The sequence below is a fragment of the Garra rufa genome, chromosome 2 (genome assembly GCF_049309525.1).
Source record: "Garra rufa chromosome 2, GarRuf1.0, whole genome shotgun sequence".
Classification (NCBI taxonomy): Eukaryota; Metazoa; Chordata; class Actinopteri; order Cypriniformes; family Cyprinidae; genus Garra; species Garra rufa.
The window spans coordinates 21800098-21827551 of record NC_133362.1 but is presented as its reverse complement, the minus strand read 5'-3'; the positions used below and the strand labels follow the sequence as shown (position 1 = coordinate 21827551).

The following is a 27454-nucleotide window of genomic DNA, read 5'->3' as shown; positions in this document are numbered from 1 at the left end:
AAAATTTCACCTAAGAACTGATAAGGTTCCTCTTCTGTGGAGATCACCAGGCAGCCATCAGTGGCAGATATACTGACAGACAGGCAGCTGAATTGCTGCTCAGCACGAGACATGTAGCGCACTACCGTGAAAAGACGCACAGGGTGGGATTCACAGGCTGAACTAAACCTACAGATCATAAACCAGCAGGAGAACGACAGGCCGGCTGAAGGAGGGAAGCCTCTACAGTCTGAAGAGATAAACAAGAGGATATATGAGAAGAACAGGACCTGCATTGCACTTATATATATATATTATATATTATAAAAGTGTACATGGGATATTTCTGAAGCAGATAAACCAATTTGGAGCTAATCTTTTATTAGTTAATTAGTATATTAGATTTTCATACAATCAAATTTAGTTGTACTTATGTCTCATGTTTTAGATAGGGTTTCTATTTAAATCTAAAATTATTTTTATGCAGCAATATAATTCTATAGATTTTCTCACCAGTCCCCAAGCCTCCTGTGGAGATAAAGTCTGCACTGACACCTTTTACTGTGGCAAGGGATGGCAGAAACAGACATCTGTGGAGACAAAATGGTTATTTGCCATTTATCAGAACAATCGAGACTTACTTAATATATTAGTAAGTTCCCTTGACCTTCTTCTTGATCTTCATCTTCTGAACACAAATAAGCCAGCATTCTGATGTAAAACCTGGATTGCGCTGTGCCTTGTTTGCAAGCATGCCTCGTGGTACTCTCGAGAATGGACTATTTTATAAACGTCCTTAATACCTTTCTGGACCTTAAACATAGAAGCTACTTGCTGTCTATGCAGGGTCAAAAAAGGGTAAAAATATCCTAATTTGTGTGTGTTCTAAAGATGAGCGAACAGGTTTGGAACGGGTTTTATCCATTTGACTTATTTCAATATATTTATTTATGCCTATTTAAAAATAATATTAATATCAACTGTTATTAATTTAAATAATCTGAAGCCATCCTGTGTTGTCATTGTTGTTGTCACAAGTTTGGCCCCTGGTTGACAACCACAGCCACAGACACAAATCTGTATTGTTTTCTATAAACCGCTTAATTTTTGAGGCCATCTGCAAACACTTACCCATAGCCACTGTCTGTCATGTCAAACTCCACAAAGGAAGGGGAAATGGAGACTTTGTGTGGCTGAAAGCTCCGTGGCGATGTGATGGAGACAAGACTTATGATTCTATGAAGAGGAACTACCGTCCCACTGTCTGAAGATGTTTTCAGTAGACTGAAACTTCTTTTCATTGCCTTTTTTAATGATTTCCTGTTATCCTCTTCAGAGTCTTTTGTCTGGTCTGCAATAAATAACAGAAAATTATGAAGTACTAAACAGCCTGTTCATTTAGAAGATGTAAACATGTTTTTCATGAAACAGGAAGTAGTCCAAAAAGGAACTGTACCTGTGTTGCTGGCCTCTTCACAGGAGACAGAAAGACGATTTTCTCCACTACACATCAGAGGATCACCAAGACACAAGAAGCGCCTAAGATGAAGCACACTATTGTAATGCCATACAAAATATGTTATGTATTCAACATTTGTTGTGAGGAATGCAGTTGTTTATGCTGACCTGAGGCACTTGTGGTCCATAGACTGAGATGCAAGTTTCTCAAGGATTCGTACTATGGGCAGGTGTAGTGAATAGGAATTGTTGATGAGGATATGTTTGCAGTGAGTCAGCAGTGTGGACACCAAACCAAACTCACACATGATCTGCCGGTTTCTTTCTGACTTCACCAGAGTCTGCACATGATTAGCCACAGACAACTGCAGCTCTTCAGACAACTAAAGGAAAGAATGTCGGCCATTATTGTGGCAAAAGTGTAAAACATTAATAATGGTACAAAAAATTTATTTATTAAAGAATCTTGAAAATGGTAAACTGTTAACACTGACAATAGTAAAAAAAAAAAGTTTCTTAAGAAAAAAAAGCATATTAGAATGATTTCTGAAAGATCACGTGACACTAAAGATTGGACTAAAGTATAAAATATAAAAATTAAGTTAGAAAAGTTATTTTAAATTGTAATAATATGTAATTGTATGATACTTCCTTTTTTCAAATGATACTTCCTTTTTTCAAATCTTAGATAGCCCAAACTTTTGAATGGTACTGCACATTTTGCTGGACTGACATAAAAACTGCATTTGAAGTAGACATTCTGTTTGATTGCTCATTTCAATTGCTGTGGTTTTACTTACACAAGGGTCAGTCGGACAGTAAATACTAGGCAGAAGAGTCATGATCAGCTTAACAGCTCCAGGATGAAGAATGGTAAGATCATAGTAAGTCCTGAAGGGGCAATAATATATTTAACAACCATAAACAGACAGAAAAAGCAAAGCAGAATTTTAAAAAAATTATTTGATCCCCTGCCCCCACTGACAAAGAAATGCTGTCTATAATTTTATTGGTAGGTTTAACAGTGAGAGACAGAATAATAACCAAATAATCCAGAAAATATAAATTATAAATTATAAATTGATTTGCATTTTAATGAGTAAAATAAGTATTGATCCCCTGTGAATCAGCAAAATTTCTGGCTCCAGGTGTCTTTTTATACAGGTAACAAGATGAGATTAGGGAGTGCTCCTAATCTCATTTTTCTACCTGTATAAAAGCCTGTCCACAAAAGCAATCAATCAGATTCCAAACTCTCCACCATGGCCAACACCAAAAAGCTGTCCAAGGATTTCAGGGACAAGACCATCACCAAGCAGCTTGGTGAGAAGGTGACAACAGTTGGTGTGATTATTTGCAAATGGAAGAAACAGAATATAACTGTCAGTCTTACTCGGTCTGGGGTTCCATGCAAGATCTCACCTTGTGGAGTTTCAATAATCATGAGAACGGTGAGGAATCAGCCCAGAACTAAATGGGAGGATCTTATCAATGATCTCAATGCAGCTGGGACCATAGTCACCAAGAAAACAATTGGTAACACACTACGCCCATGAAGGACTGAAATTCTGCAGGAAGCACATGTACAGGCCTGTCTGAAGTTTGCCACTGAACATCTGAATGATTCAGAGGAGAACTGGCTGAAATCGAGACCCAAAACACATGGCCAAAGCAACAAAGGAATGGCTTAAGAAGAAGCACATTAAGAGACCTAGCCAGTCTCCAGACTATAATCCCATAGAAAATCTGTGAAGGGAGCTGAAAGTTCAAGTTGTCAAACATCAGCCTTAAAACCTTAATGACTTAGTGGTGGAGGTAATGAATTACAACTACTCACGTTACTATAATTAAGTACATTTTTGGGGTATTTGTACTTTCAGTATAATTTTAAATCGGTAATTTTACTTGTACTTGAGTACAAATTAACCTGAGTAATTTACTTAATTACTTTTAAAATCACAATTCGTTACAGAGTACTGTAATTTAAATTAATATTTCAACCACTGACCGGCATTTCGGTAGCCAATAAAAATATCTCTTCTTAAGAGATGAAAAGCCTGGTATAGTATTTGAACCGAAAAACAAGTTCCGTTTATTTTTATTTATTTTTTCCGGCGTGCTATTGATAAGATAATCATTACTAGAACCAGGGCTGGGCGATAAATCTATTTTATCAAATAACTCGAATGAGTAGTTTACATCAATTTGTTTGAATGAAATTCGGTTTTCTCTTTAATATCCGCCGACGCTCCTCTCTGGGCTCAGTTCCGAATGAGCTCAGCTCTCCCCCCGCGTATTTACCATATTAGAAATACACACACATATATACATTATATATATATATATATATATATATATATATTTTTTTTTTTTTTAGAAAGGCATGGGAAACAAATAATGGGAGCCACTAATTTTGCTCTATTTCGTGGTCAAAATTAGTCTGAAACAAGTCACATCTGAGCAGCTGTGCGTTTATGAATGAACGTGCGTTTTTTAAACGAATCTAGTGAACCTGGTTGCCATCTACAAGACACGTCTGACCTCTGTGATTGCCAACAAGGGTTTTGCCACCAAGACACACCAAGTCAAGATTTGCGAAGGGGTCAAATACTTATTTCACTCATTAAAATGCAAATCAATTTATAATTTTTTCAAAAAATTTTTGTTATTCTGTCTCTCACTGTTAAAATAAACCTACCATTAAAATTATAGACTGATCATTTCTTTGTCAGTGGGCAAATGTACAAAATCAGCAGGGGATCAAATAATTCTTTCCCTCACTGAAGATTTACTGATTTTTCAGGTCTACATAACATCAAATCTATATTAAATAACTATCCAGCTGTACAAAATAATATCTATAAATACATAAACTTGATTGAGAGTACCTACTTCCCAGAATCTGTTGATACAACTGAGACACTTGCGGTCCTAGTGTGATTCAACGCCTCATCCTCATTGGATGTCTCCCCTGTCCTCTGACTCAGGTCTGTTGTCTGACTCTCACCAGCCTTATTGTTATCCTGCAACCCTGTGCATGGATCTGCACCCAAGCTCACACCAGTAGCAAACTGATCAAGGAATCCCAGCAGCTTAACACAGTCTCCTAAAGGTGGTGGCAACTGAGGTTCTGGCCTTTCAACTGCCCCAACAAACTGCTCGAAAGTCCTGCAGTCTGAGATTTCTTCCTCTGTTTCCACAGGGATCCCTCTCTGGAAACATCCCAGCTGCAGCAGGGCATCACCCAGCTTCTCGCAGACTCCGGTCGTGTGAAAAAAGTGGGCGTTGACGGGGTGCACATGCACAGCAAGGGCGAGGGTGTGTAGGGTGAGAAGTAGCAGCTCGATGAGGCTCTGGCGACTCAGTGAGGCCCATGGTCCCGTTGGGGCTTCCAGCAGGGATCCTTCCATGTCCACGACTATGGAGAGCAGGCCAGTAAAGCCTCCAGCAGTGCGGAAGGCGTTCCAACTGTTTGGGTTTTCCAAAACTTTCATGATAGACTGTAAAGGCAAAGCACAATGTATTATTAATGGATTAATAAACGTATTAATTAAAAAAGTGTCTTATTGTCCACTTTTCAAACCCAACAGTAGGTTTTTCTATGCCTACCCAGGATGTGTTCAGAATATCTGTTCAGATCTAATGCATCACTATGAAAAAGGAAACGGGAGGGGTCTCCTGTATCGAAGAGCCTAGCACAAAATGGATTAACCCTTATTCAATCTACCATGCTAATACATCAAAGAGCTAATGTGTCATAAAATAAAGCCCAAACCTAATTAGGACCAATAGAAGTAATCAGAATGGCTTTGACACATTTCACAGAGTGGTCGGGGTGAATCCAATTGTCAGCAGCCTTAACCCAGTTACACTTTAATGGTCTGCAGGTTAGTATTCCTGCGCTTGAATCTAAAAAATGGACATGTACAGTAACTGAATAACACAGTTATGCATAATTGGATTTCTCTCAAATTCTCTGATCTGATATTGCTCATAATTTTGTGTATGTCGCACCACAAGGCTGCAAGCTTAATCAAATGAAGCTTGAGTTAACAGCTAACAGTATATTAGCAAATCAATCTGAATTTGGCTGTAATGGAATCAGGCTCCCAAAAGCTGATATAATAAATTCACCGGCTCATTATGCTTTAAACATGTTATAATTTGTTAGAATTAGGAATGGAAGCTGAATTTACAGACAGGTACAAGATACCTGAGCTCAAGTTTTGTTTAGTAGGACTCTATAACTCTCAGTTATAATCTAATCATGCTTTGTATTTTAACATGTTTACATGCATAAGAAATCAGTAAATCCAGAAAGTCATAAATAAACATAATAAACATATGTGGCTTAGCATGTGGGTTAGACAAAAATACAAAGCAGCAATGGAATAAATACCTGTAAGAGATCCTGTTTGAGTCTGATTTCACTCTCAGTGGAGGAGCAGAGGGCTCCGACGGTGGTGCTCATATATTCCTCTGGATTGACCTCTGACAGCTGCTCCAGGATGCACAGAGCGGGACTGCGGAACAGCTCAACATCCAGAAAGATCTTCACATAGGGAATCATCCCTAAATCCCTGATGAACACTATTAAAGCCAAGAGACTGATCAGATATATTGATTTTGGACGTACTGTGGTTTCAAACTTCTTACTTTAGTTTACTTCCAGAATAAAACATTCTTGATAATTTACTTACACCTGTGTCATCCAAGATGTTCATGTCTTTCTTTCTTAAGTCAAAAAGACATTAAGGTCTTTGAGGAAAACATTCGAGGATTTTTCTCCATATAGCGGACTTCAATGCTGGTCAACAGGCTAAAGGTTACAATGCAGCTTTAAAGGGCTCTAAATGATACTAGCCGAGGAATAAGGGTCTTATCAAGTGAAACAATGTAATTTTCTAAAAAATTAAAATGTATTAAAATGCACTAGCTCTGTGATGCGTATGAACATCTTCACGCATTGCGTAATCATGTTGGAAATGTCGTATGTGGTTAGTTCTTTATCGGTTTACTCGGATATTAAAAAATAGGGTAGGAAAAACTCCACCTCATTTTCCCCTCCAACTTCAAAATTATCCGACAACATTGTTGTACGTTTTTTTGTAAAAGGCGTTCAACTGTCTTTGCACATTCGCTTTGTAAACACTGCGTGCATGATTATGTAATGTGTTAGGTTGAGCTAGTGCAAGATGAGCATTTGTGGTTACATATAGAAATTTTTATTTTAAGTTTTAAAAGAAAAATGACAGATCGTTTCGCTAGATAAGGCCCTTATTTCTTGGCTGGAATGGTGTAGAGCCCTTGAAGCTGAACTGAAACTCTTAATTTGGACCTTCAACCCATTGGGCACCATTAAAGTCCATTATATGGGAAGAAACCCTGGAATGTTTTCCTCAAAAACCTTAATTTCTTTTCGACTGAAGAAAGAAAGACATGAACATCTTGGATGACATGGGGTGAGGAAATTACGAGGAAATATTTATTCTGGAAGTGAACTCCTTCAAAAAATTGGTGTAGAAACAATTTTCATAGTAAACATCACAAAGAAACAGCAAGTAACGCATCAAATTAAACATGAAAGTGACAAAAAGTACTTTCTTGTAAAACATATTTAAATACTCATTGTACAGTACTTGTTATAAAGAAAATTACTTCAACTAACCAGTGTTTCTGACAGATTGCATGGAAAGGGCTGAAACCACATTCAAAATGTTGGTGGTCAACTTCCTCTCATAGCTGTCGGCCTTTTCCTCATCTTCATTTACTGTCAATAAATAAGATCTCAGATCAGGATCAGGCATCTGCCTTTCAAACTGGCATGTTTTCATAATTCATTGTACAGAGAATCTCAAAAAACTCACCAGCAAGACCAGCTTTTCTGATTATCTTTGCCCTTCTTTTGAGCTCATGCAACAGTTGTTCCATCAGTCCTCCATCACTCAGGACTTCAGATAGCAATCCGCTGTGCATGATGAGCCTGTAGAAGCAGTCTAGAGCTGCTACATTAAAGGCCTCCGAATAACCCTGCTTCAACGCAGCTCGGACCTTACTGATTGTCTCATGTGGGATGTAGGAAAGCTGGAAGATGACGGTCTCAAGCAGTTCGAAGAAAATGAGGTGAACAGGTGGCAATTTCTTCCACACACACTCGGCCAGCTGAGCCAGAGACTGCAGAGACCACTCCAGCAGGAAGAAGTTAGCCTTTTCCCAAGACCAGATCATCTGAATGGTGCGCAGGATTTGACCGCAGATTACAGTGCTGCTTGAGCGCAAGAAGGAGGACTGGATGATTTTAAAAGCTGTGAGGTTCTTCACTGGTGAACCTGAAGATATAAAGAAAAAAAGGTACAGTAAAGAAGGTGAATAGAATTTAAAAAAAAATAAGCTCCAAAAACGATTTACATGTTCAGTGATAAATTTAATAAAATAAAATAAACAAAAATGATTTTGATAGATGCTGATTTCATGTGTAATTAACTTGACATGTTTAGTGTTTAGAGTAGAATAACCTTATATGCACTGACTTTATGTATACTATACAATAAATACACAATTTGTAGTTTATATGTGATAACAATTCGTAATGGCATTCATAAAAGTACATTGTAAAGGCATTTTACACAACTAAGACCTCATGCACATAAATAACTTTGCATCAGTATCAAGTATCACACTTATGTATCACACTTGTGCTTGCTAATAATGTGTTAAGTTAAAGAAGTTAAACCACATTTAAAACTATATCAACATTCAAATGCATCAACATATGAAAAAAGACTGATTGTCTCTTTGGACAAAGGTGATCTGATGTTTATAGCACATAAATATAGCTGCAGAGGGTAGTAAGATTGAATTTCACCTATAATTAAAATCACATCAAAGACAAATGAAATAAAGGTTAAAACAGGGGCTGTTTTTCTCTCTCTCAGGAGTGAGGTGCTCTGGTGGTGATGAATGGAGAATTGCTGTATGGATGAGGAGAATGGATGCAGGGTGGCTTAAACGGGTTAGTGAGGAGAGCTACACTTCATCATCCTGGACATAATTGCCTTTTCCGTGGCGTTATCATGAGGTGGCGGAGCAGAGATGCAGAGTGGCTCTCACTGTCTGTCATGGAGGCTTACCGTTAGTTAGTGTGGGGTCGAACCTAAAGCCTGGTGGTTGGGGGTTGTTCACACATATGGCGACCTTCAGCTCAGCCTTGCCAAAAAGTGTGAATGACGCGATGAGGCCTAGAAGATCTTGAACAGCTAGGAAGTGCTCTTTTGTCACTTCCTCCTCACAGCTGCAAATGAACAAAAATATGTCAATATGTCCTTCCTAAGTAAACACAGTACGAACATAAGAGACTTCTTTCAAAAACATCTTACCGCCATCAACTTTTTGAATAATAATGTAACAGTGGCATCATTCACTAAGCACACTTATTAAGAGTGCACATTTCTTTTGGAAATCAATACAAACTAAATAATATTTTCACACAGGTTTTGCGAATAAATGAGTGCGTACACATGCTTAGTGAATAAGACCTATTGTTCAGTGAGGGCAGTTTTGTCCTGCAGTGACCCTCGCTGTGAGGAAACGCAGACACACAGTGAGTTAGAGAGAGCTGGCATGATCAGTAATGTGATTGAGCTCAATTTACTGCTGATCTCATTACGAGCTCTTTAATTATTGAATTCTGCAGCATTCAAAAAGAAACTTGCAGGAGGAAGGAGCTGAGGCTCAGAGGAAGAACGAGAGTCATGGAAAGGAACGGAAAGTACCTAAGAGTGAAGTAAGCAAATGCATTTTCTGAAGGTGGTCCACCTACTCGTTAGAGCATTAGAGATATTTTAGTCTTCTTGAGTTGTTGGTCTTGAGAACTGGTTTTGTGGTCCAGAGTCACATATAAATATGCAGTTTCTTTCCCAGCTGTTTAACTCAACAGACATAACCGACAGTTTTTGTAACTCATGTGTTTTTAGCATAAACTTGCGTGTATTTGACAGTTTAAGCGCAATAAGACATGAAAGAGTACTCACATGCGATGTGACAGACGCTTTTTGTGCGTGTGCTTTGCAGAGGTGAACAGTAGTGAAGTATTTGTACTCTGCTTTAAAAGTACTTTTACTGCACTATGTTTCATATTAAATATCATTTAATACTTAATTACATTCGAAATCTAGTATTTTCTTACTTTTAATTTTAAGTAAAAGTAATTTAAAGATTGAGTTAAGAACAAGAAAGTGCTACTTTTTTAATGTTTTGAAGTATTAAAGGTAAAAAAAAACAAAAAACTTTTATTTATGAAATGTAGTGTACAATATTACGCTTTGGAATGAAGTGAAGTGAAAGTTTTCCAAAGAAAAACACTCACTAAAGAACATATACTTTTTTACATAAGTAAAGTAAAATTACTTCAGTCTTCTGGCCACCATAATCAAAACCAAACAGTTGTTTTTTTTACCAGAGTATCTGAGGAACGAGCTGTAAAGCCACAGCCCTATTCTAAAAAAGGGGGCGGGGAGCAGCAGCTCATTTGCATTTAAAGAGCCATGCAGGTGCAAAGAAAACAGCGTGTTTCTGCTTCTACTCAAAATGGGCATTTTCAAAATTATGATAAATAATCTGTAGGGTATTTTGAGCTGAAACTTCCTAGACACATTCTGGGGACACCTAAGATTTATATAACATTCTGTAAAAAGGGGCATAATAGGTCTTCTTAAAAGATCTTCAGCCAAAAAAATCTTACCGTAACAAGACTGCCTGAAAGATTCCATAGCCATCATTGCTCTCAAACTCCTCAAAGAGAGCAGGGCTGGCTGGATAAGAGTCCTTCACAAAGCTGAAAACACTCACGACCACCTCAGCTAGAACATGACCAGGGACGTTCTCACTGATCTTTTGCATGTTCTGGATGCAGATCTTCATGCAGTTACTAGCTAAAAATAACAAAACACCAAAAATAAGTGTAAATACATTTGTAGTAAGTACCTGAAACATATACTAACAATTCAATTTTCTATAATTAGTCTACAAATGTGTTCCTTATTTTCAGTGGCTTCAAGATGTCCCTGATCAAACTTTTTGAGTTGATTTTCTAACAGACCGTAGGCAGCGGCCATGCCTAGATCTAATGAAGATCCTCAGCAAAAAACAAACGTTATGTAATCAGAGGTTTTGGACAACTAAGTAATTTAAATCAGCATCATGTGAAAGGAAATCAAAATCGCTGTCATCTGATGATGTGCCTATCTATATTTACCTATGTTACCTACAGACTACAGTACACTCATCACTCCAATGTACTTTTTCAATAATCTATTAACAATAAGATCTGATAAGAATGCTCTGATAAGATACATTTAGTTGGATAAAGAATGGGTTTGAGTGTGTAGTTATGACCTTGCAGCGCAGATACAGTGTTGTGAGCTTGTGCAGCAGACACTGCTCTGAGCACACGAGACGCCTGCTGTCTCCATGAGGGGCTGCACTTTTCCCACAGTAGAGTGAGAGAGATGATCACACTTGAAAGCTCCTGGGTCTCCAGCAGAACTTCCACAAAACACACATGCCTGCACAGCTGCAAGATCACCTAAACAGAGGTGAAGGTTTAAAGAGACATGTTTTTCTTAGTTTCACGCAAATGATTTACATATGTATGTGAACTTTGTATACATGGTCATACACTGTATGATTAAAAGGACTAAATCATTTTTTGCTACTTTCCTTATAAAAACTGGATGTGCTAATGGGGAAATCTGTGGTATGAATGATTCACAATATAAAATAAAACAAGTCAAAATGTAAAAACCTGAGTAAGAGTGTCCTGAAAAGAACATTTGACTTCCTCTTCGACATCTTTCCCAGAGACAAAGCTCTCTTTTCGGGGAGGCAAAGCTACAAAGAGGTAGAGACACTTGACTAACGCAGCAGGTAGACCTGTCTTGATCATAACGCCAACCTCCTGTAAAAAGACACATCAACTTCCTGTCAAAACATGACTAGACAGGATTTTTCTCTGTCAAACAGAGGAATGCTTTCAATAGCAGGTCTACTGTTTCAATAGTTTTTAATTGTTTCAACTGTTTCTGAACTGCATACATTTTTTCAGCAATCATGATTAAAAATATATATAAAATAATTTACACACATATACATATACATATATATGTATATGTATATGTATATATATATATATATATATATAAAATTCAACAGTGTAACAATGTAATTATGGAGCTGATTGCATGAAAATATTATAGATTTAATAATATAACTTACAGCGTCTCTGTTAGACAAAAGAGATACTGATTTGAGCAGAAGCCATCCTTGGTTGCTTTTGACCTCTGACCTCTGAAACAACTGCTCCAATTCATATCGGGCTTCCTCTATTTTAAACAAAGCCATAACAGCAACAGACAGCACAATTAAAACCATTTGATCTTAGATCAGCACAGCACACAGCAGATAAGTACGTTTTTCAGTTCCTTCCACACCATTTTGAATAAAAATTTACATCTAAACACCATAAAAAGAAATGAACACAAATGCATCACACACAATAGCAGATGGTCAACATTATCACGCAACTTATTTTGCCACATCTTTGTGAAATAAAGAAGTGAGCAACTTCCCTTCAAACATCATTAGCACCTCTCAGTTTGTTGTTTGTTTGGCCTTTAGTGACCTCACTAAAGGCACTGCCGAATACTCCTTTGCAAATTTTATTTTGGTTACCTGCAGGCTTTTCCATCACTCTCTGCTGTATGTGACTGACAAGAGCTTCTCCAACCTGCAGCGCCAAGCACTGGAGGTCCAGATCATCAAGGACACTGCTGCTCTCTGAGACCTTATAAAGAATACGTGGAATAGTTATTCCTGCTTTTATTTAAACATAAAACACAGTAATTTAGGTTAGAGATTTTTACGACATGTTTCTCATAAAGGCAAACGGAAAGCATAATCAGCACTTCTCACAAGGAAGAAACAAAAACATCTAACCAGAAGTGGACTTCCAAATATGAACGTTTTCATAACAACACAAGTTTCATTTCCCTAAGCTGTGTGAATATTTCAACATTTCCAACTTTTCAAGCGGATGTGGTTCCTTACTCCTTACTCTATGTTTGGTTAAATCCCAGTAAGAATCCAGGAGTTGTAAGTCAATGAGTCACACGTGTGTAAACCCCCACACATGCGCACACACACTAAGCCTGTAAGGGAGATTGCATCTCAGTAGGTCATGCGTGTTGGTCAATGCAGCCGCAAACTAGATTAACTGACTCTTATTGACAGATCACTGCTGGAATTTAAACAGGAAATACAAGATTCTAGTTTTATCGGTGTCAGTGTGATGCAATGTGCTTCTGTCTAAAGGACAAGAAATTCATCCAATCACTCATGAGCAGCTATTATTTAAAATTTAAGTTTTTAAAGAGATTAGATCCCAAGACTTTGTATGACCGATATACATAATAAATCAAATGTTTAAACACCCTAGATAGAATTGTGTTTATATGAATTATTATATAAATACACTACTGTTCAGTGTTCAGAGTTAATAACTTTTTTAATAATAACGTTTGCAACTCTGCATTGTGTTTGCAACTCTGGAGCATCAGTGAGCATTTGAACCTTCTGTAATAGTTGCATATGAGTCCCTCAGTTGTCCTCAGTGTGAAAAGATGGATCTCAGAATCATACAGTCATTGAGAGAAAGGGTTCAAATACACAAAAATGCTCAAAAAGCAAAACATTTGTGGGACCTGAAGGATTTTTCTGAAGAACAGCTGGCAGTTTAACTGTTCAGGACAAACAAGAGACTCATGAACAATTATCACTAAAGAAAAACACAGCTGTGGATCATTTCAGGTAACAACACAGTATTATGAATCAAGTGTATGTAAACTTTTGAATGGGGTCATTTTTATGAATTCAACTATTATTTTCTCTTGTGGACTAAATGTAAACATCTTTTATGTGAAACATCTTATTCAGGTCAGTACTAAACGTGCATTTTGTATGATCCCTCTTATTCTGGTAAAATAATTCTGGTAAAATAATAAAACATTTTGACGATTATGCAAAGGTGTATGTAAACTTTTGACCTCAACTGTTTATGATCAAATAAAAGCAGCATTCATCTTTCAAAAAACATTTTGAAAAAGAAAAAAATGTCAAAAGTTTGGCCAGCAGTGTGTGTGCGGGTGTGTGTATATTATACATATGTATATAAACTAAACATACTATATTTGATTAATCATATTTAAACATGTCCACAGTTTTGACTGCTAATCTATAACGTTTGATCAACTCAACAATCAGTTCACTGATATTCTGTACCTGGATGAACAGATGCAGAAGTCTGTTGAGTTCTTGGTCTCTTTGTTCTGGTGACTGTTGACTTATAGTAACCAGCCGAGTTAGTTGATCTATCAGAAGCACCACTGGATCCTCATGTGCTTTCAGGTCCCCATTTGTCTCACTTTGGATTTGGGTAGTTTTCACTTCTATGCTCTCTGAACTCTCCCCTGACGCACCAAGTTCCCCATTCTCCTTATTGACTCTGTCCATTTCTCCAGCCGGCTCCTTAAAAAGCAAAAAAAAAGGTATAACAATGAAACACTTTCACTGATACCTCATCTGCTGTGCTCATTTAAAAAACATTGGATTAAAACGTGGATCTTCTATCCCAATTAAATGACTGCAACAAGGAAGTTATTGCGCAAAAAATACTTCTCCGATTTTTTTTATTAACTTTTTCCAAAAAAACGAATTATCTGAGAAAACTTTACAGCTTTAGGAATTTTAGACACCTGAAACTTAAAAATTTTTTATAGGAAGCTGCCACAAAGGATTGAAACTGAATAAACTTTTATTAAAAGCCAATTCTACAACTGTCTTCTTTCTGTTGCCAAAAGACAGCAGAAAGTTGGAGGGTTTTCCTGTAACTTACAATCAGCTGTTCACATGTTAATGGGATCTTGTGATGTCAAGACGTGAGCTTGTTTTGCTACAGGGAGGACAATTCACATTCCTAAAGAAATTACATGTTTGCACTGCACATTCCCACCGGTTTATTCACTCAATGGCTAAATACAGCACATAAATGTCACCTCACTATTTTACTAAAAGTTTTGACTGCGGTGAATATTCTTAATGCTCTACAGCAGCTAGCTTGTCTCATGCTGAAATGTTTAAACCTGATACAAACAAATTAGTTTGAGCACAAACAAATCGTGCTTATAAAGTACTTGACTAAAATCAGTCAAGCTTCCTTGTTTATTGGTATCTTTATCATGTTGTCCTCCTGAAAGTTGAATCTCTAAGCTACAGAAATGGTTTAAATGAGATACAAATACAAATGAATCATGGCAGCCGGCAACCTCACAACAACAGCTGTCAAAATTAATCTGTTGTGAGATATATGAATTAGCTTCTCAAACCCAGGCGAAACTCCAATTTAGTCAGTCTGTATCCCCACACATACCTGTTGTTTGGTGGGTGGCATCTCAAGTCTTTGCTAAGGCTTGTGCATGTAGATGTATGGCTGGACAAAAGGTTTTCCTCCGGCTTCCCATGTCATAGCACTCAGTGAGTGGCCGGCTGAGACATGCCTCCTAATCTGTCTAGTCTACACTGGTTGCCTGAACTTTGCACAGTATGAAACTGTGACATCAGCTGCGCCTGGTCATGTGCCTCACTTCCTAGTGAAAAAAGGAGAAGGAGGACTTTCTTGTGCATATGTGTGTGTGCGTTTGCTTTCCACACTTCAGTAGACTCAAAGTAGGGTCATGTGAGGAAGACTTTAGTGAAGCAATACGGCTGATTTTAGTTTTATTATTCCAAAAAGGATATCAAAAATCGGCCAATCAAAAATGAGTTTAAGGAAACGTAAATAGTGTCTATGTCTTCTGGCGTTTAAAGTGATTGTGATTTTCTTCAAGCTAAGCCCTTTAAATGCGTCATATGTTGAGCACTAGTGACATCATGTGGTAATTTAGGATAGCACAAAAATACTACAATAGGCAACATGGAAACTATTCACAAATCTAAACAATATTTCTAAAATAAGAACAATGAAAATCACCTAATGACTAAAAAAAGTAACATATTAAATACTCGTACAATTGATACTCATATGTTTAAATAATTTTCACATTTAACAAACTGATGTGTTTTTCTGTGGTTCTTGCGTTGTCACGAACGCGTTAGTATATATCATGGAGTTATTGATTAGTTTAGTTAGGCATAAACACAGTTTAAATAAATGAATATACACTGTGTGTCTTACCATAATCGGGTACTGTTGGACAGACATTAGATAAAAATAGATCTCCTGTCCCTTATTTTGAGCGCATGGTACGTTCTTAAATCATTAAACTATTGTCAGTATAAACATTAAGATTATAACTTCACATTGTGCATAATAGGACGCAATGTTCCACTATTTAAAGTATATTTTAGCTTCTTATTTTTTTGTTTTTACTTTGAAATTCACTCTGAGAAGCTAAAACGAAAAGTCACGTGTCGACAACATAGGAACTAGTGGATAGAATGGAAAAATGTGTAATAATTGGCGGGGCTTAGCGCTCTGAAGTTGATTCTAATTGGCCAAGTAAGAAAAGTCTTAAAATATTATTTTTTAATTTCTATTTAATTTCTTAATGAATATTCAAGTTTGAGTAGTGTTATTTAGGTGTACAATTTCATTAAGACGTCTGTAGTGGTGATCTTATCATGCGGTACCTGTGGTACATTTCACCGCGCTGGTGAATTTGGACCAATCACAGTCGTTTACGGTTTCAACAAATGAAGATTAATTAAAACGTTTTCTGAGGTAAAGTTTTAATTGTATATCATGTACCACAGTTTTCATGTAAATATTTTGCATGTTTAAAACGATTATCTTATAATGGATTCAGTGAGGCAAAACACCTTGACTGCATTTGAATGCGGTTCTAGTGCATTATTAATGCAATTTGGGCCGCCAAGCGCCCACTAGAGGAAACGTTATCCATTCCACTGCCTTCCGTTCATTGGTTGAACATAAACCTCGTCCGCCTCCAGAGGGCGGAGTTTACCTTAAATCAGTACGGCTTATTTACATATTATCAGTTTCGCTCCTTGATAACCTAGCGGGTGAATATTACGATGTACGTAGACTTTTCCGCTGCACCGAACCAACAGACCAATTAAGCTATATTTGTATAAAGAATTTCTTACATGTGGTCAAGAGTTTCGTCAGTCTATAGAAGGCGTAACGTTAAATATATGGTGGCAGAATGCTGCAGGCTTCAGGAAGTTGTATATTTGCATCGATTCAACGCGGTGAGATCGATCGAGTTTCCCATTTATTACAGCAGGACCGGGGTGTTTTGAAACAAAAAGGTGAGTCTTTTGTTTAAAAGCGGTCTGTAATTGATCCACAGCGCCAGATGATGCCAGAGATTGTACTGATCCTCCGTGAACATCTCACTTTAACCTTCCTGATCCTTATTCAGGTCAATAGAGCGTCATGTAAGCGTTTTTTTCCATTCTTTCACCCACCTATCGTTTGCTTTATTATCTATTTATAGCGACTGTCGATTAAAGAAAATGATGTGCGATCAGTTTTAATGCATGTGTCGTTGGAATAGCCATGCTTATTCCAGTCTGTTTCCAATACCTGTTACACTTTGTAAGATGTCAAGATGTCCCACCCTTCGACAAATCTACCTTAATAACTAAATAATAAGCAGATTTTTCTACGAAATACTACATAGTTATTACTACAATGAAACTGTCAGCACTGTTTTAAAAAAGGGAATTAAAATGTCAAATACTCTGGAAGCTTACTTAAAGAAATTTAGGTTTTACATTTGCAACTGTATGACTGTAGCAACTGGTATTTTGACTAAAATTGTGATTAATAATAAGGAATTACTGATTATTAATAGAGAATGATCCTTTTGAGCTCTATAAAATAAATGTTGTGATTTGAGTGTTTCTGCAAGCTTAAACAATTTATTTAAAAATTATTTTTTTATTAAAAATATAACTTAGTTATTTATACAACTGGACAATGGAATTATGAAAGTAAGACACACCAAATAATACTATAAAACATAGCAGAATTTATTAAATCCGTTGCCAATACTTTGTTGTTGTTTCCTTAATTTTTTGCTGTTTTCCATCAAATATGATATCACGTCCTGGATGATTATTTCATTAAGGAATTGGCTTTTTGTTTACTAAATTGTGACCCTGGACTACAAAACCAGTCACAAGGGTCAATTTTTTGAAAATAAGATGTATACATCATCTGAAATCTGAAAAAATATGGTTGTTAGTATAGGACAATATATGGCTGAGATACAACTATTTAAAAATCTGGAATCTGAGAGTGTAAAAAAATCAAAACATTGAGACAATCACCTTCAAAGTTGTCTAAATGAAGTTCTTAGCAATGCATATTACTAATAAAAAATATGTTTTAATATATACACAGTAGAAAAATTTACAAAATGTCTTAATGGAAGATGATCTTTACTTAATATTCTAATGATTTTTGGTGATTGGTTTAATGATTGGTTTTGTGGTCCAGCGTCACAACTAGTATTATAAAAGAATAACAAAAGAAAAAGTCCTATTCATTGATTTCAAATTAAATAGTATTCCCAATCTTTACAATGGTTACAAATACTGCATAATAGAATCAACAAATACCAGTTCTGGGGCCTGTACCATGAAGCTGGTTTAGCTCAGTTTAGTTTGCGGTGGGTTTTAGGTGCCATGAAAGTGGTTTGACTTTTAGTGGTGTTTATCACCATAGTAACTTGTGCTCCAAGGCAGGTTGTTCTGGTTTAGAAATTTCAAACTGAAATTTGACCAATCAGCTTTGAGCAAAGTGACACATCTGTGACACAATAAAGTCACTTCCCCCAGTTTCTATTGCTTCAAATGAAAAACCCTACATAATAATAAATTATAAATAATAAAATTGTTTAAAAAATTGAATGATTATTTATTGTAACTTTATATGATTTATATCATTATTATATCCTTAATCCCTTACATGAGCCATTTTAGTATAATAATAATTATTAAGCTTTTATTTTAAACCTATATAAATATATAAAGACAATATGCAATATAAATGTGACCCTGGACCACAAAACTAGTCACAAGGGTCAATATTTTTTAAATTGAGATTTAAACATCATCTAAAATGTGAATAAGTAAGCCATTGATGTGTGGTTTGTTAGGATAGGACAATATTTAGCCGAGATACAACTATTTGAAAATCTGGAATCTGAGGGTGCAAAAAATCTAAATATTGAGTAAATAGCCTTGTCCAAATTGAGTTCTTAGCAATGCATATTACTAATCAAAAATTAAGTTTTGATATATTTACAGTAGGAAATTTACCTTAATGGAACATGATCTTTACTTACTGTCCTAATGATTTTTGGCATATTTTGACCCATACAGTGCTACTTATGACTGGTTTTGTGGTCCAGGGTCACAAATAAGCTTTAGAATCAATACACCATATACAAATTGACCTGACTATAAACTTTTATAGCTAACGTGTTATATCAATGTTTATTTCAACTCATGTTTTTGTATAAGTAAAAACCATTTCCAGCACCATGATATTTGAGGTTAGTGGTTGTAAACTTACCTATTTTTTCCAGGTTGGGGAGGTTTCACAGCCCTCCACTTTGCTGCCCTCCACGGAAACCGGCCAATGGCTGAGCTTCTACTGGACAGCGGCGCTGATCCAAACATTCCCTGTGATGCAGGACAAACTCCTTTTCACTTTGCTTGCAGGTACAAGAGACCTCATCCATCTTATGTTTGTGAACTTAATTAAAACATCCATCATAAACTTAGCTTCTCCTGAAAGATCATTACACCAGTATCCTATGAAGAGGCCTTACTGTACTGTTATTCTCACAGAAATGGCAATGTTTATATCATGCACAAAATGATGCAGCACGGAGCAGACTTACACATAGTAGATGAGCAAGGGAAATCATCTCTTCATCATGCAGTTGGTGGTGGAAGCGTGTAAGTAAATGGGCCTGTTACAGTAGTGGAAAACAAGAATTATAAGAATTCTAGTTTTGTTTTGAATTATACTGTACCAAAGACTATAGAATACCCTTAAAGGGACTTTGACTGTACTCAAATATATTGTCCCCTTTGTTCTTTTCTAATTCCTCAGTATTGCCACGCAGTACCTGTGGGAGACTGAAATGTTTCGTTTCACAGATACCGATAACTATAAGGTCACACCTCTGCATTTGGCAGCTTCTACAGGCAATTTTGATGTAGTCCGCTATCTCCTTAGAGCAAATGTAAGTACTTTTATTTAGTTGTCTTACAGGGTGCAACTGGTCTAAATGGACACCAAAACACTGATAGGAGAAAATTGCTATAAATGGCTCATATTATGGTGGAAATTCATTGCATTTTCTTTCATTTTTTTTTTACTTACACAAGTCAGTCTTTTAACATATAGAGACTTTTTAACATACAGAGACTTTTTGAAATGACAAAGCAACATCACATTTTAATCTCTTATTGTTGTTTATTCACTTTTTCTTCACTTTGGAAGTTAGGGCGAGACTTGAGGGTCATTATACGTTATAGGGAAATAACGAGAACAGTAACAACGTGCAGTAAACAGTAAAACTGTTCGCACTACAAACCAGTGTGCTCATAATTAAGATAATACATTAAAATAATATAGTAAGACACACCAGTTTGCAATATCAAGCAGCAAAACAAGCTGTTTTGTACAGCTAAAAATAGCTGGACTTGGATAAGACCGGAACCCTCGCACATTATATTTACTAATGGCTCAGTCCACTCTTACAAGAAAAATAAGGTGGATTGAAAAACAATGCCATTAATAAGATAAAGTTCTTCTCTTCCTAAGGGTTACATTTTCCTTAAAGGAATAGTTCACCCAAAAATGAAGATTTGCTGACAATTTACCCACATTCGTAACTGCACTGCACTCCAAACGAAATGGACACGTTTGTAATCTAATTCATGCATATTAAACCTTTTTAACATTATTAAAACTACATACTGAGTGACTGATACAATCTTTGTTATGGAATACGCTTGTTGGTTCGCAGTTTTAACGTAACGTTACATGTTTGCTTTAATTTATTTTCAGGATCTGAGGTAAACTATCTGTTCTTGCTTTTAGTATGACTATAAATGTCACGCACGCAGTATGATATTCAAACTCACATTAGTCACTTTTAACATTGAATAAAGCACATAATCAGTACCTGAGAATGGTCATAGTTTTTATGTTCCAGCCGCGACGTCGTTGGAATGTCTTAGCGTCGCGTGTAATTGAGATTAAAGAGACTTGCAAAAATAGGCTTTGCTGCAGCATTACCTTAAATGTATGCTTTAAAGCTAATCTTTTATTTGGCTTATTGCTTCAGGTATGTATTTAATCAATGCATTTGTATGAAGTGCTTGCCTGCCACTTGCTGCGTTTCTGATTTTGTCGTTTTTGCTTTAAATCTTTAACCAGAGATGCATGCCAGAGGCAGTTGACCACCAGGGGGCGACAGCACTTCACGTGGCTGCAGAGAAAGGCATGATTGAGGTGTGCTGGCTACTGTTGAAGAGCGCTGGACTCCACATTTTACACATGAAAAACCACAATGGCCTCACACCTCTAGACCTCTGTAATCAAGGGAATACATTTAGGTCTGTTGAGAACCAATGTTAATGTTTAAGACTCTTAGAAAAGGAAAGGAAATTTTACATTTTAATAATTTGTTTATTCACTTATATTACCCAGAGTTGTCACAGACTAGGATATGTGCATCTTTGGAAATTCATTTAATTTAAAAAAAAGTTACAGGGTCTAACCAGGAAACACAAAGAATACTTTACTTGATCTGCATTGCAATTATCATATACCTTTAAAGTTTAAAGGGTTAGTACCAGAAAATTCTGTCATTAATTACTCAACCTCAAGTCGTTCCAAAGCCTTAAAACCTTTGTTCATCTTTGGAATACAAATAAGATATTTTGATAAAATCCAAGAGCTTTCTAACCTTACTTAGACAGCAATGCAACCACATTCAAGGCTCAGAAAGGTAGCGAGGACATCGATTGAAAAAGTCCATGTGACATTAGTGGTTCAACTGTAATTTTACAAAGCTACGACAATACTTTTTGTGCGCAAAGAAAACAAAAATAACAACTTTATCCAACCATTTCTTCTCTTCTGTGTCAGTCTCCGCCTCGCATTCACAAGAGTAACACGATGCATGCATGTGGTGCTGCTAATGCAGTGCATCGTCTATATATTCTGGTAGAAATAACTTAGTCTGGGCAAAAACTTGTTTTCTCTGTCGAAATCTGTTCCGAAGATGAATGATGGCTTTATGTGTATGGAACGACATGAGGGTGAGTAATTAATGAATTTTCATTTTTGAGTGAACAAACACTTTAAGTTAGGCACATTTAGAAAATCAGGAAAACATGCAGTATTGTATTTTCTGTTTGTTGTGATTATTGTTACTTTGACAGTAATAGAAGTCTAAATTGTTAACAGAATAAGATTATATCTGTTTTTTTTTCTTTAATATTTGTGTAGACATAAGCAGCTCTCCAGGATTTTGACGAATTTCAGTCAACGACCAAAAGATCTGATTCCTAAGGACTCATATGGTATCATTGTTTTTTTCTTGTCGGTTTGTTGTATACTGATATTCGACGGCTGTAATGCTTATTCATGAAATGGTCTGTTCTGCAGTGATGTACTTCTGGATGCTGCTCTTACCGTCTCTCAGCGGGGCTGCGGTTCTCATCATAGCTGCGGCTCTTGGTGATTATGGGGCTGTATTCTCTGCAGTGCTTTTCCCCTGTATGGCAAAAGTCATTCTTTCTCAATATCATAGACTGAGCAGCTTTCAAAGGTTAGAGAATTGTAATTGGAAATTGCATTACTTATCATTGGAATATAAAGGATGATGATTTTATAATGACCTTTTTTAATTTGGACTTTAGGTTACCAAACCCTGTTTACCTGGGAACACTGACTGCGGGCCTAATTCATTCCACAGCTTGCTTTCTCTATAAAATTTTACCTAATATCCTTTGCAGACAGCTTATGTCATCAACCTCTTTCAAAAGTTGAAATCTTTCGGATGTTTTGTCAATTATTCCTTGACCGCTCACGTTTTTGGCCAGCTTATACCCTCTTAAATGTTTCACTTGTCCATGTTTGTATACTTGCTGGACTTTTTTGGAAAGTTTTGAACCAGAACCCAGGACAACTCAAAGTAGCTGACACTGATTCCAAGTTTTCCAGCATTACAGACTTAATAGAAGCCGGAAAGTGCCCGGACAGATTCTGTATTTACTGTGAGGTGAGCACTTATTTGACCAGCACTAAATCTGAATTCAGTGTGAATGAGTCTAAACCTCTTTTCTGACTAACATTTAAAATTTGGAACAATTTTTGGATGGTTAATCAAACTGAATAATGATCATAATAATAATGACCAAAAGCCATTATTATTTTTTAAAAATGAGCCATTTTCTTTCAGCTGATCAAAGTGGACAACTGTAAACACTGCCGTTTGTGTGACATGTGCATCCAAGACTATGACCACCACTGCCTCTTCATCAATCAATGTGTGGGACGAGACAACCACCGTATCTTCATCCTCTTTATCATGTCTATGGTAATGGCTCACCTCATCTTCATCCTAAGTGCCGTGTACTACCTCCACCTGAAACTCTCAGGCTTGCAGCTGTCTGACTGGGGCTCAGTGACGGGAAAAGAGGCCTGGGTCCTCCTGCTGACTCTGCTCAATTTCCTCTCTCTGATCTGGGTGGGCTGGTTGCTAGTTGAGCAGCTTGATGCCATTTCCAAGGGAACCACCACCTACTTTAGGCGGTACAACCACAAAGGGCCTTCTAAAAGACAGCGGCTAGCAACAATCCTCTCTTTTCTGGTTGAAGGGAAAAGACAGGAGTACAGTCAGTCTTTTAACATATAGAGGCTTTGGAGACTTTTTGAAATGACAAAGCAGCATCACAGTTTAGTCTCTTATAGTCTCTACCTTTTTCTTTAACGTGGAAGTAAGCTTATGGATGAGACTTGAGGTTCATTATCCGCTATAGGGAAATAACGAGAACAGTAACAATGTGCAGTAAACGGTAAAACTGTTTGCATTACAAACCAGTGTGCTCATAATTAAGATTAAATAATTATTAAAGATTAAAATAATAGGGTAAGATACACAAATTTGCAATATCAAGCAGCAAAGCGAGCTGTTTTGTACAGCTAAAAATAGCTGGAGCTGGAGAAAGATTTAAAATGTACAAATGGCCACGCCCACTCATACAGGAAGACAAAGCCCATACTTTGCCCCAATTTATAATCCAAAGATGTTTGCAGATGTTGGACAGTCGAGGTTACGTATTTGTGTATGATGGGCACAGATTCAGATTTTCTAACTTTGGACTACGATTTTATCCATTCAAAATATATCAAACTAATTTAGTTGTGTCAAATTTAAGGGCATAAAAAGTCTTAAATGGTACAAGAAAGTCTTAATTTTGATTTCAATAGGTATCAAATATGGGGACAAAAAGACAAGAATTACAATATGACTTAATGTGACCATTAAACTTCAAAAGGCTTTTTTTCATTGAATACAGTTTCAAAGTCAGGTGCTGTGCTGCTTTGTGTACTGCCGTTACCGGGGGAAACCACTATATTTCTGCTGTTACAAAAGCGCCACCTGCTGGCAGAGAATGAATTGCCATTTTCAGTAAGCCCGTCTGCTGTTTTTTCAACTCGTGTTTTTACGCTGCAAACACAGTTCTAAATGTGAACTGGTGGATCGACAAAAAGATGTGTTTTGAAAATCTAAACAATTAAGACAGTTTAATATATTTATATATTATTTAATTAATATAATAATTGGTTGATAATTGTTTAAATTAACAAAATGTATAATTGATACTTTTGACATTTTCTTAAAAATGGTTTAAAGGCTGAAATGTAAAGTTTATAATTTTATAAAAACCTTTTTTTTTTTGAAAACCTGTATCTGATCTGAAAAACATGCTTTTCACAGTAATTTACCGTTTAAAATGTTACCATAGACATTGTCCTGCCACGCTCATATTTGACCCTGGACCACAAACCCAGTCATAAGGGTCAATTTATATATACATCATCGTTTGTGATAAATAAGCTTTCCATTGACGATACTTCGTTAGGATAGGACAAAATTTGGCTGAGATACAACTATTTGAAAATCGGGAAGAGTTCAAAAAATCGAAATATTGAAAAAATCGCTTTTAAAGTACACATGAAGTTCTTAGCATTGCATATTACTAATCAAAAATTAAGTTTTGATATATTTACAGTAGGAAATGTACAAAATATCTTCATAGAACATAATCTTTACTTAATATCCTAATGATTTTTGGCATAAAAGAAAAATCGATAATTTTGACTTATACAGTATATTTTTGGCTATTGCTACAAAATATCTGTGTGACTTAAGACTGGTTTTGTCGAGGGTGACATATGGTATTCATTTTATTTGTGGATTTAAAAAAGGGCTTAAAGTCTTCAATTTGATCTTAAAAATCCTGCAGGTAGCCTGTGAAAGTCTTTATTCTTAGTCATTTATTGTACAACGCCCAGTTTTTTTCTGGAACCATTTACAATGTTAGCAAGTGTATGATGCATATTGTGTTACAACTGTTCAGAGTATAAAAATTACACGGTGTATTCCAGCCTTAATGTACAGAGAATATTCCCTCAATTTAGGATTATTAAAAGAAGAATCCCATAGTTTGTAAAGACAAACGAGAAAAAAAATTACATTACCTAGGGCTTTACATGAACAAATGTCACTGTTGCCTTGCCTTGCCATAACTGTATCTGTATTGTTAAGTTTTTATGTATTTATTTTTTATAGGAAACATTTTGAATAAACGTCTTTTCTGTGTAAATGTGTACATGTTTGATTTCTTATTTAATATTTAGAAGTAAAAAATAAATCCGTAAATGGATGAGGCCAAATAAATCACAACTGAGGGACTCATATGCAACTACTACAGAAGGTTCAAACGCTCACTGATGCTTCAGAAGGAAACGCAATGCATTCAAATTTGAAGATCGGGGTAAAGTTAACCTATTATGTCTTCAAGGAAAAAATGTTTTGCTTCTGAAGGGCAGTGCTAAATGAAAAAAAAAAACATGATATTTAGGCAAAATAAGAAACATTCACACATCTTTATTCTGTTCAAAAGTTTACACCCCTGGCTCTTACAGCATTGTTTTTCCTTCTGAAGCATAAATGAGCATTTGAACCTTCTGTAATAGTTGCAGACAGCATTTTTTCTTCTTGTCTGGCTGCCCTGACAGCATTATGATTGTGAAGGTACTCGCACTGCATTCCTAGCCTTGCTTTTAAGATGGGTGTCCATCATTAATCATCTGTGTAGTGTGCTGCTAATTTTCCATTGATTTTCCTGCAGTAATATCATGCAGGGGGGGAATCTGCAGACCTATATCATTGGTCTAAGTGACATGGCAATGAGTAAAAGCATTCGGATACTACCATGGCAGAGTCCTGCTAATGCAAGACAGCATATTCAATCTCATATTCAAGGTTATTTATGGGACATCCAAGTCCAGGGTTATTGTTTAGACAACTTCTTTGTCTGTATGAGACATTGTATATGTTTCCCTATCAATTGAAAACCCCTCAGTCTTTCGGAATGAATCAGTGCATCAGGTGCTCATCTTCATTCCTTCTTTATCTGTTATTGGATTAAATGAAAATCCAGTCTAATTGCTAGTTTATTTGGTCCCACGCTAGACTCAGCCTGGGCGATTTGTATTTTAATGATAGTTGCAGGCTTATATTTGGAGTTTGAATTACATTCTGAAACTTTTAAATGTTTAATTCAAAAATAATTTTCCTCCTGTGCATTTATGCATAATTATACATGACTTTTCCAGGGCAATCACACATTTTACACCTCCCTGGACTCCATAAAGTAGTAGTTATACATACCACTTTGCAAAAGAGCAAAAATAAACCTTGATATTGTTGCTCCTCATTTATTGCATTTGTTTAATCAATACTAAGTATAGGAAAACATCCGACTAAATGACATATAAGGCCATAATAAGAGGCACTTGCACACTGCACTGCTGTTTTCACTTCTGCATTAGCAGTCGTCATTTCCTTAGACGTCTCTGTCAATCTACCAACTCTAAGCTTTTTAATACATTTCCCCTTTGTGAGGGTTGAGCGCATAATTTTTAGCTAGATTTTTGTTAATCTAAAAATATTAACCTCACAGTATTAGAAGGAGGAATTTCCAGAGAACCACTCTTGTTATTTTTTATTTTTATTATTCTTTTCTTTCCCTAATGATGTGGCTGCATTTTTCTTTAAGATGTGGTTTTATTAGATCTGATTAATTCTTGGCAAATTATTCTCCTCCCCTTAGTTCCTTAAGATATTTAGTGGGAGTCTCTGGCACGGTGTCACATTGTTGAACTTTACTTATAACTGTAGTTCTCCTTTTACTTACTCGGATATCTAAAGCGGTTAGTTTCAAATGCCATACGTGAACATGGCAAATTGTAAGCCCTAATGTACAACTCCGAGTGTTTACTATGATGGAGAGACGATGGAGATTTTTAGGTAATTGAATGACTTTTTTTAATCATCTTATTTAACCGTATTACTTTATACTAATTTGATTGCAACATCTCTTATGACTTGATGTGTATGACTAACAGTATGAATGGCAAAAAAAGTTGTACATTTCATAACATTTATATGACCTATGACTATGTATGTAGTATATTGTAGATGCCTCATTGTTAATAAGTAGAAACTTTGTCTATATATTAGCTTTTACTGTGAGCCTTTCACCATAAACTTTAAATGAATTCTCAAATCTTCTGACAAACAGTCATCATGTAGTTTTGGAAACAAAGCAATGTTAC

General features: G+C 36.2%; 2 protein-coding genes across 2 annotated transcripts in view; one reads left to right on the top strand and one right to left on the bottom strand.

Annotated features, from left to right (window-relative positions):
- Positions 1–14938, bottom strand: part of wdfy4 (WDFY family member 4) — a 61109-nt gene extending 46171 nt beyond the window's left edge. The window contains exons 1-18 of the mRNA XM_073833894.1: positions 14918–14938; positions 13771–14016; positions 12166–12277; positions 11710–11816; positions 11240–11392; positions 10831–11020; positions 10178–10367; positions 8568–8728; positions 7305–7766; positions 7106–7207; positions 5837–6027; positions 4330–4937; positions 2238–2328; positions 1606–1820; positions 1436–1518; positions 1111–1330; positions 493–569; positions 11–229 (exon numbers count right to left, since the gene is read on the bottom strand). Of these exons, the coding sequence (XP_073689995.1) occupies positions 11–229; positions 493–569; positions 1111–1330; positions 1436–1518; positions 1606–1820; positions 2238–2328; positions 4330–4937; positions 5837–6027; positions 7106–7207; positions 7305–7766; positions 8568–8728; positions 10178–10367; positions 10831–11020; positions 11240–11392; positions 11710–11816; positions 12166–12277; positions 13771–14016; positions 14918–14938 (3448 nt within the window). The remainder of the gene's footprint in view (positions 1–10; positions 230–492; positions 570–1110; positions 1331–1435; positions 1519–1605; positions 1821–2237; positions 2329–4329; positions 4938–5836; positions 6028–7105; positions 7208–7304; positions 7767–8567; positions 8729–10177; positions 10368–10830; positions 11021–11239; positions 11393–11709; positions 11817–12165; positions 12278–13770; positions 14017–14917) is intronic.
- A 1613-nt stretch (positions 14939–16551) lies between these two features.
- On the top strand, positions 16552–25437 carry LOC141326255 (uncharacterized). The gene is made up of 10 exons (XM_073834978.1): positions 16552–16818; positions 19107–19242; positions 19372–19482; positions 19640–19772; positions 20975–21153; positions 22052–22125; positions 22211–22373; positions 22465–22547; positions 22636–22826; positions 23007–25437. Exons 1-10 carry the CDS (start codon positions 16713–16715, stop codon positions 23460–23462), a joined length of 1632 nt encoding a protein of 543 aa, XP_073691079.1. The 5' UTR covers positions 16552–16712; the 3' UTR covers positions 23463–25437.
- Positions 25438–27454: the final 2017 nt, after the last annotated feature.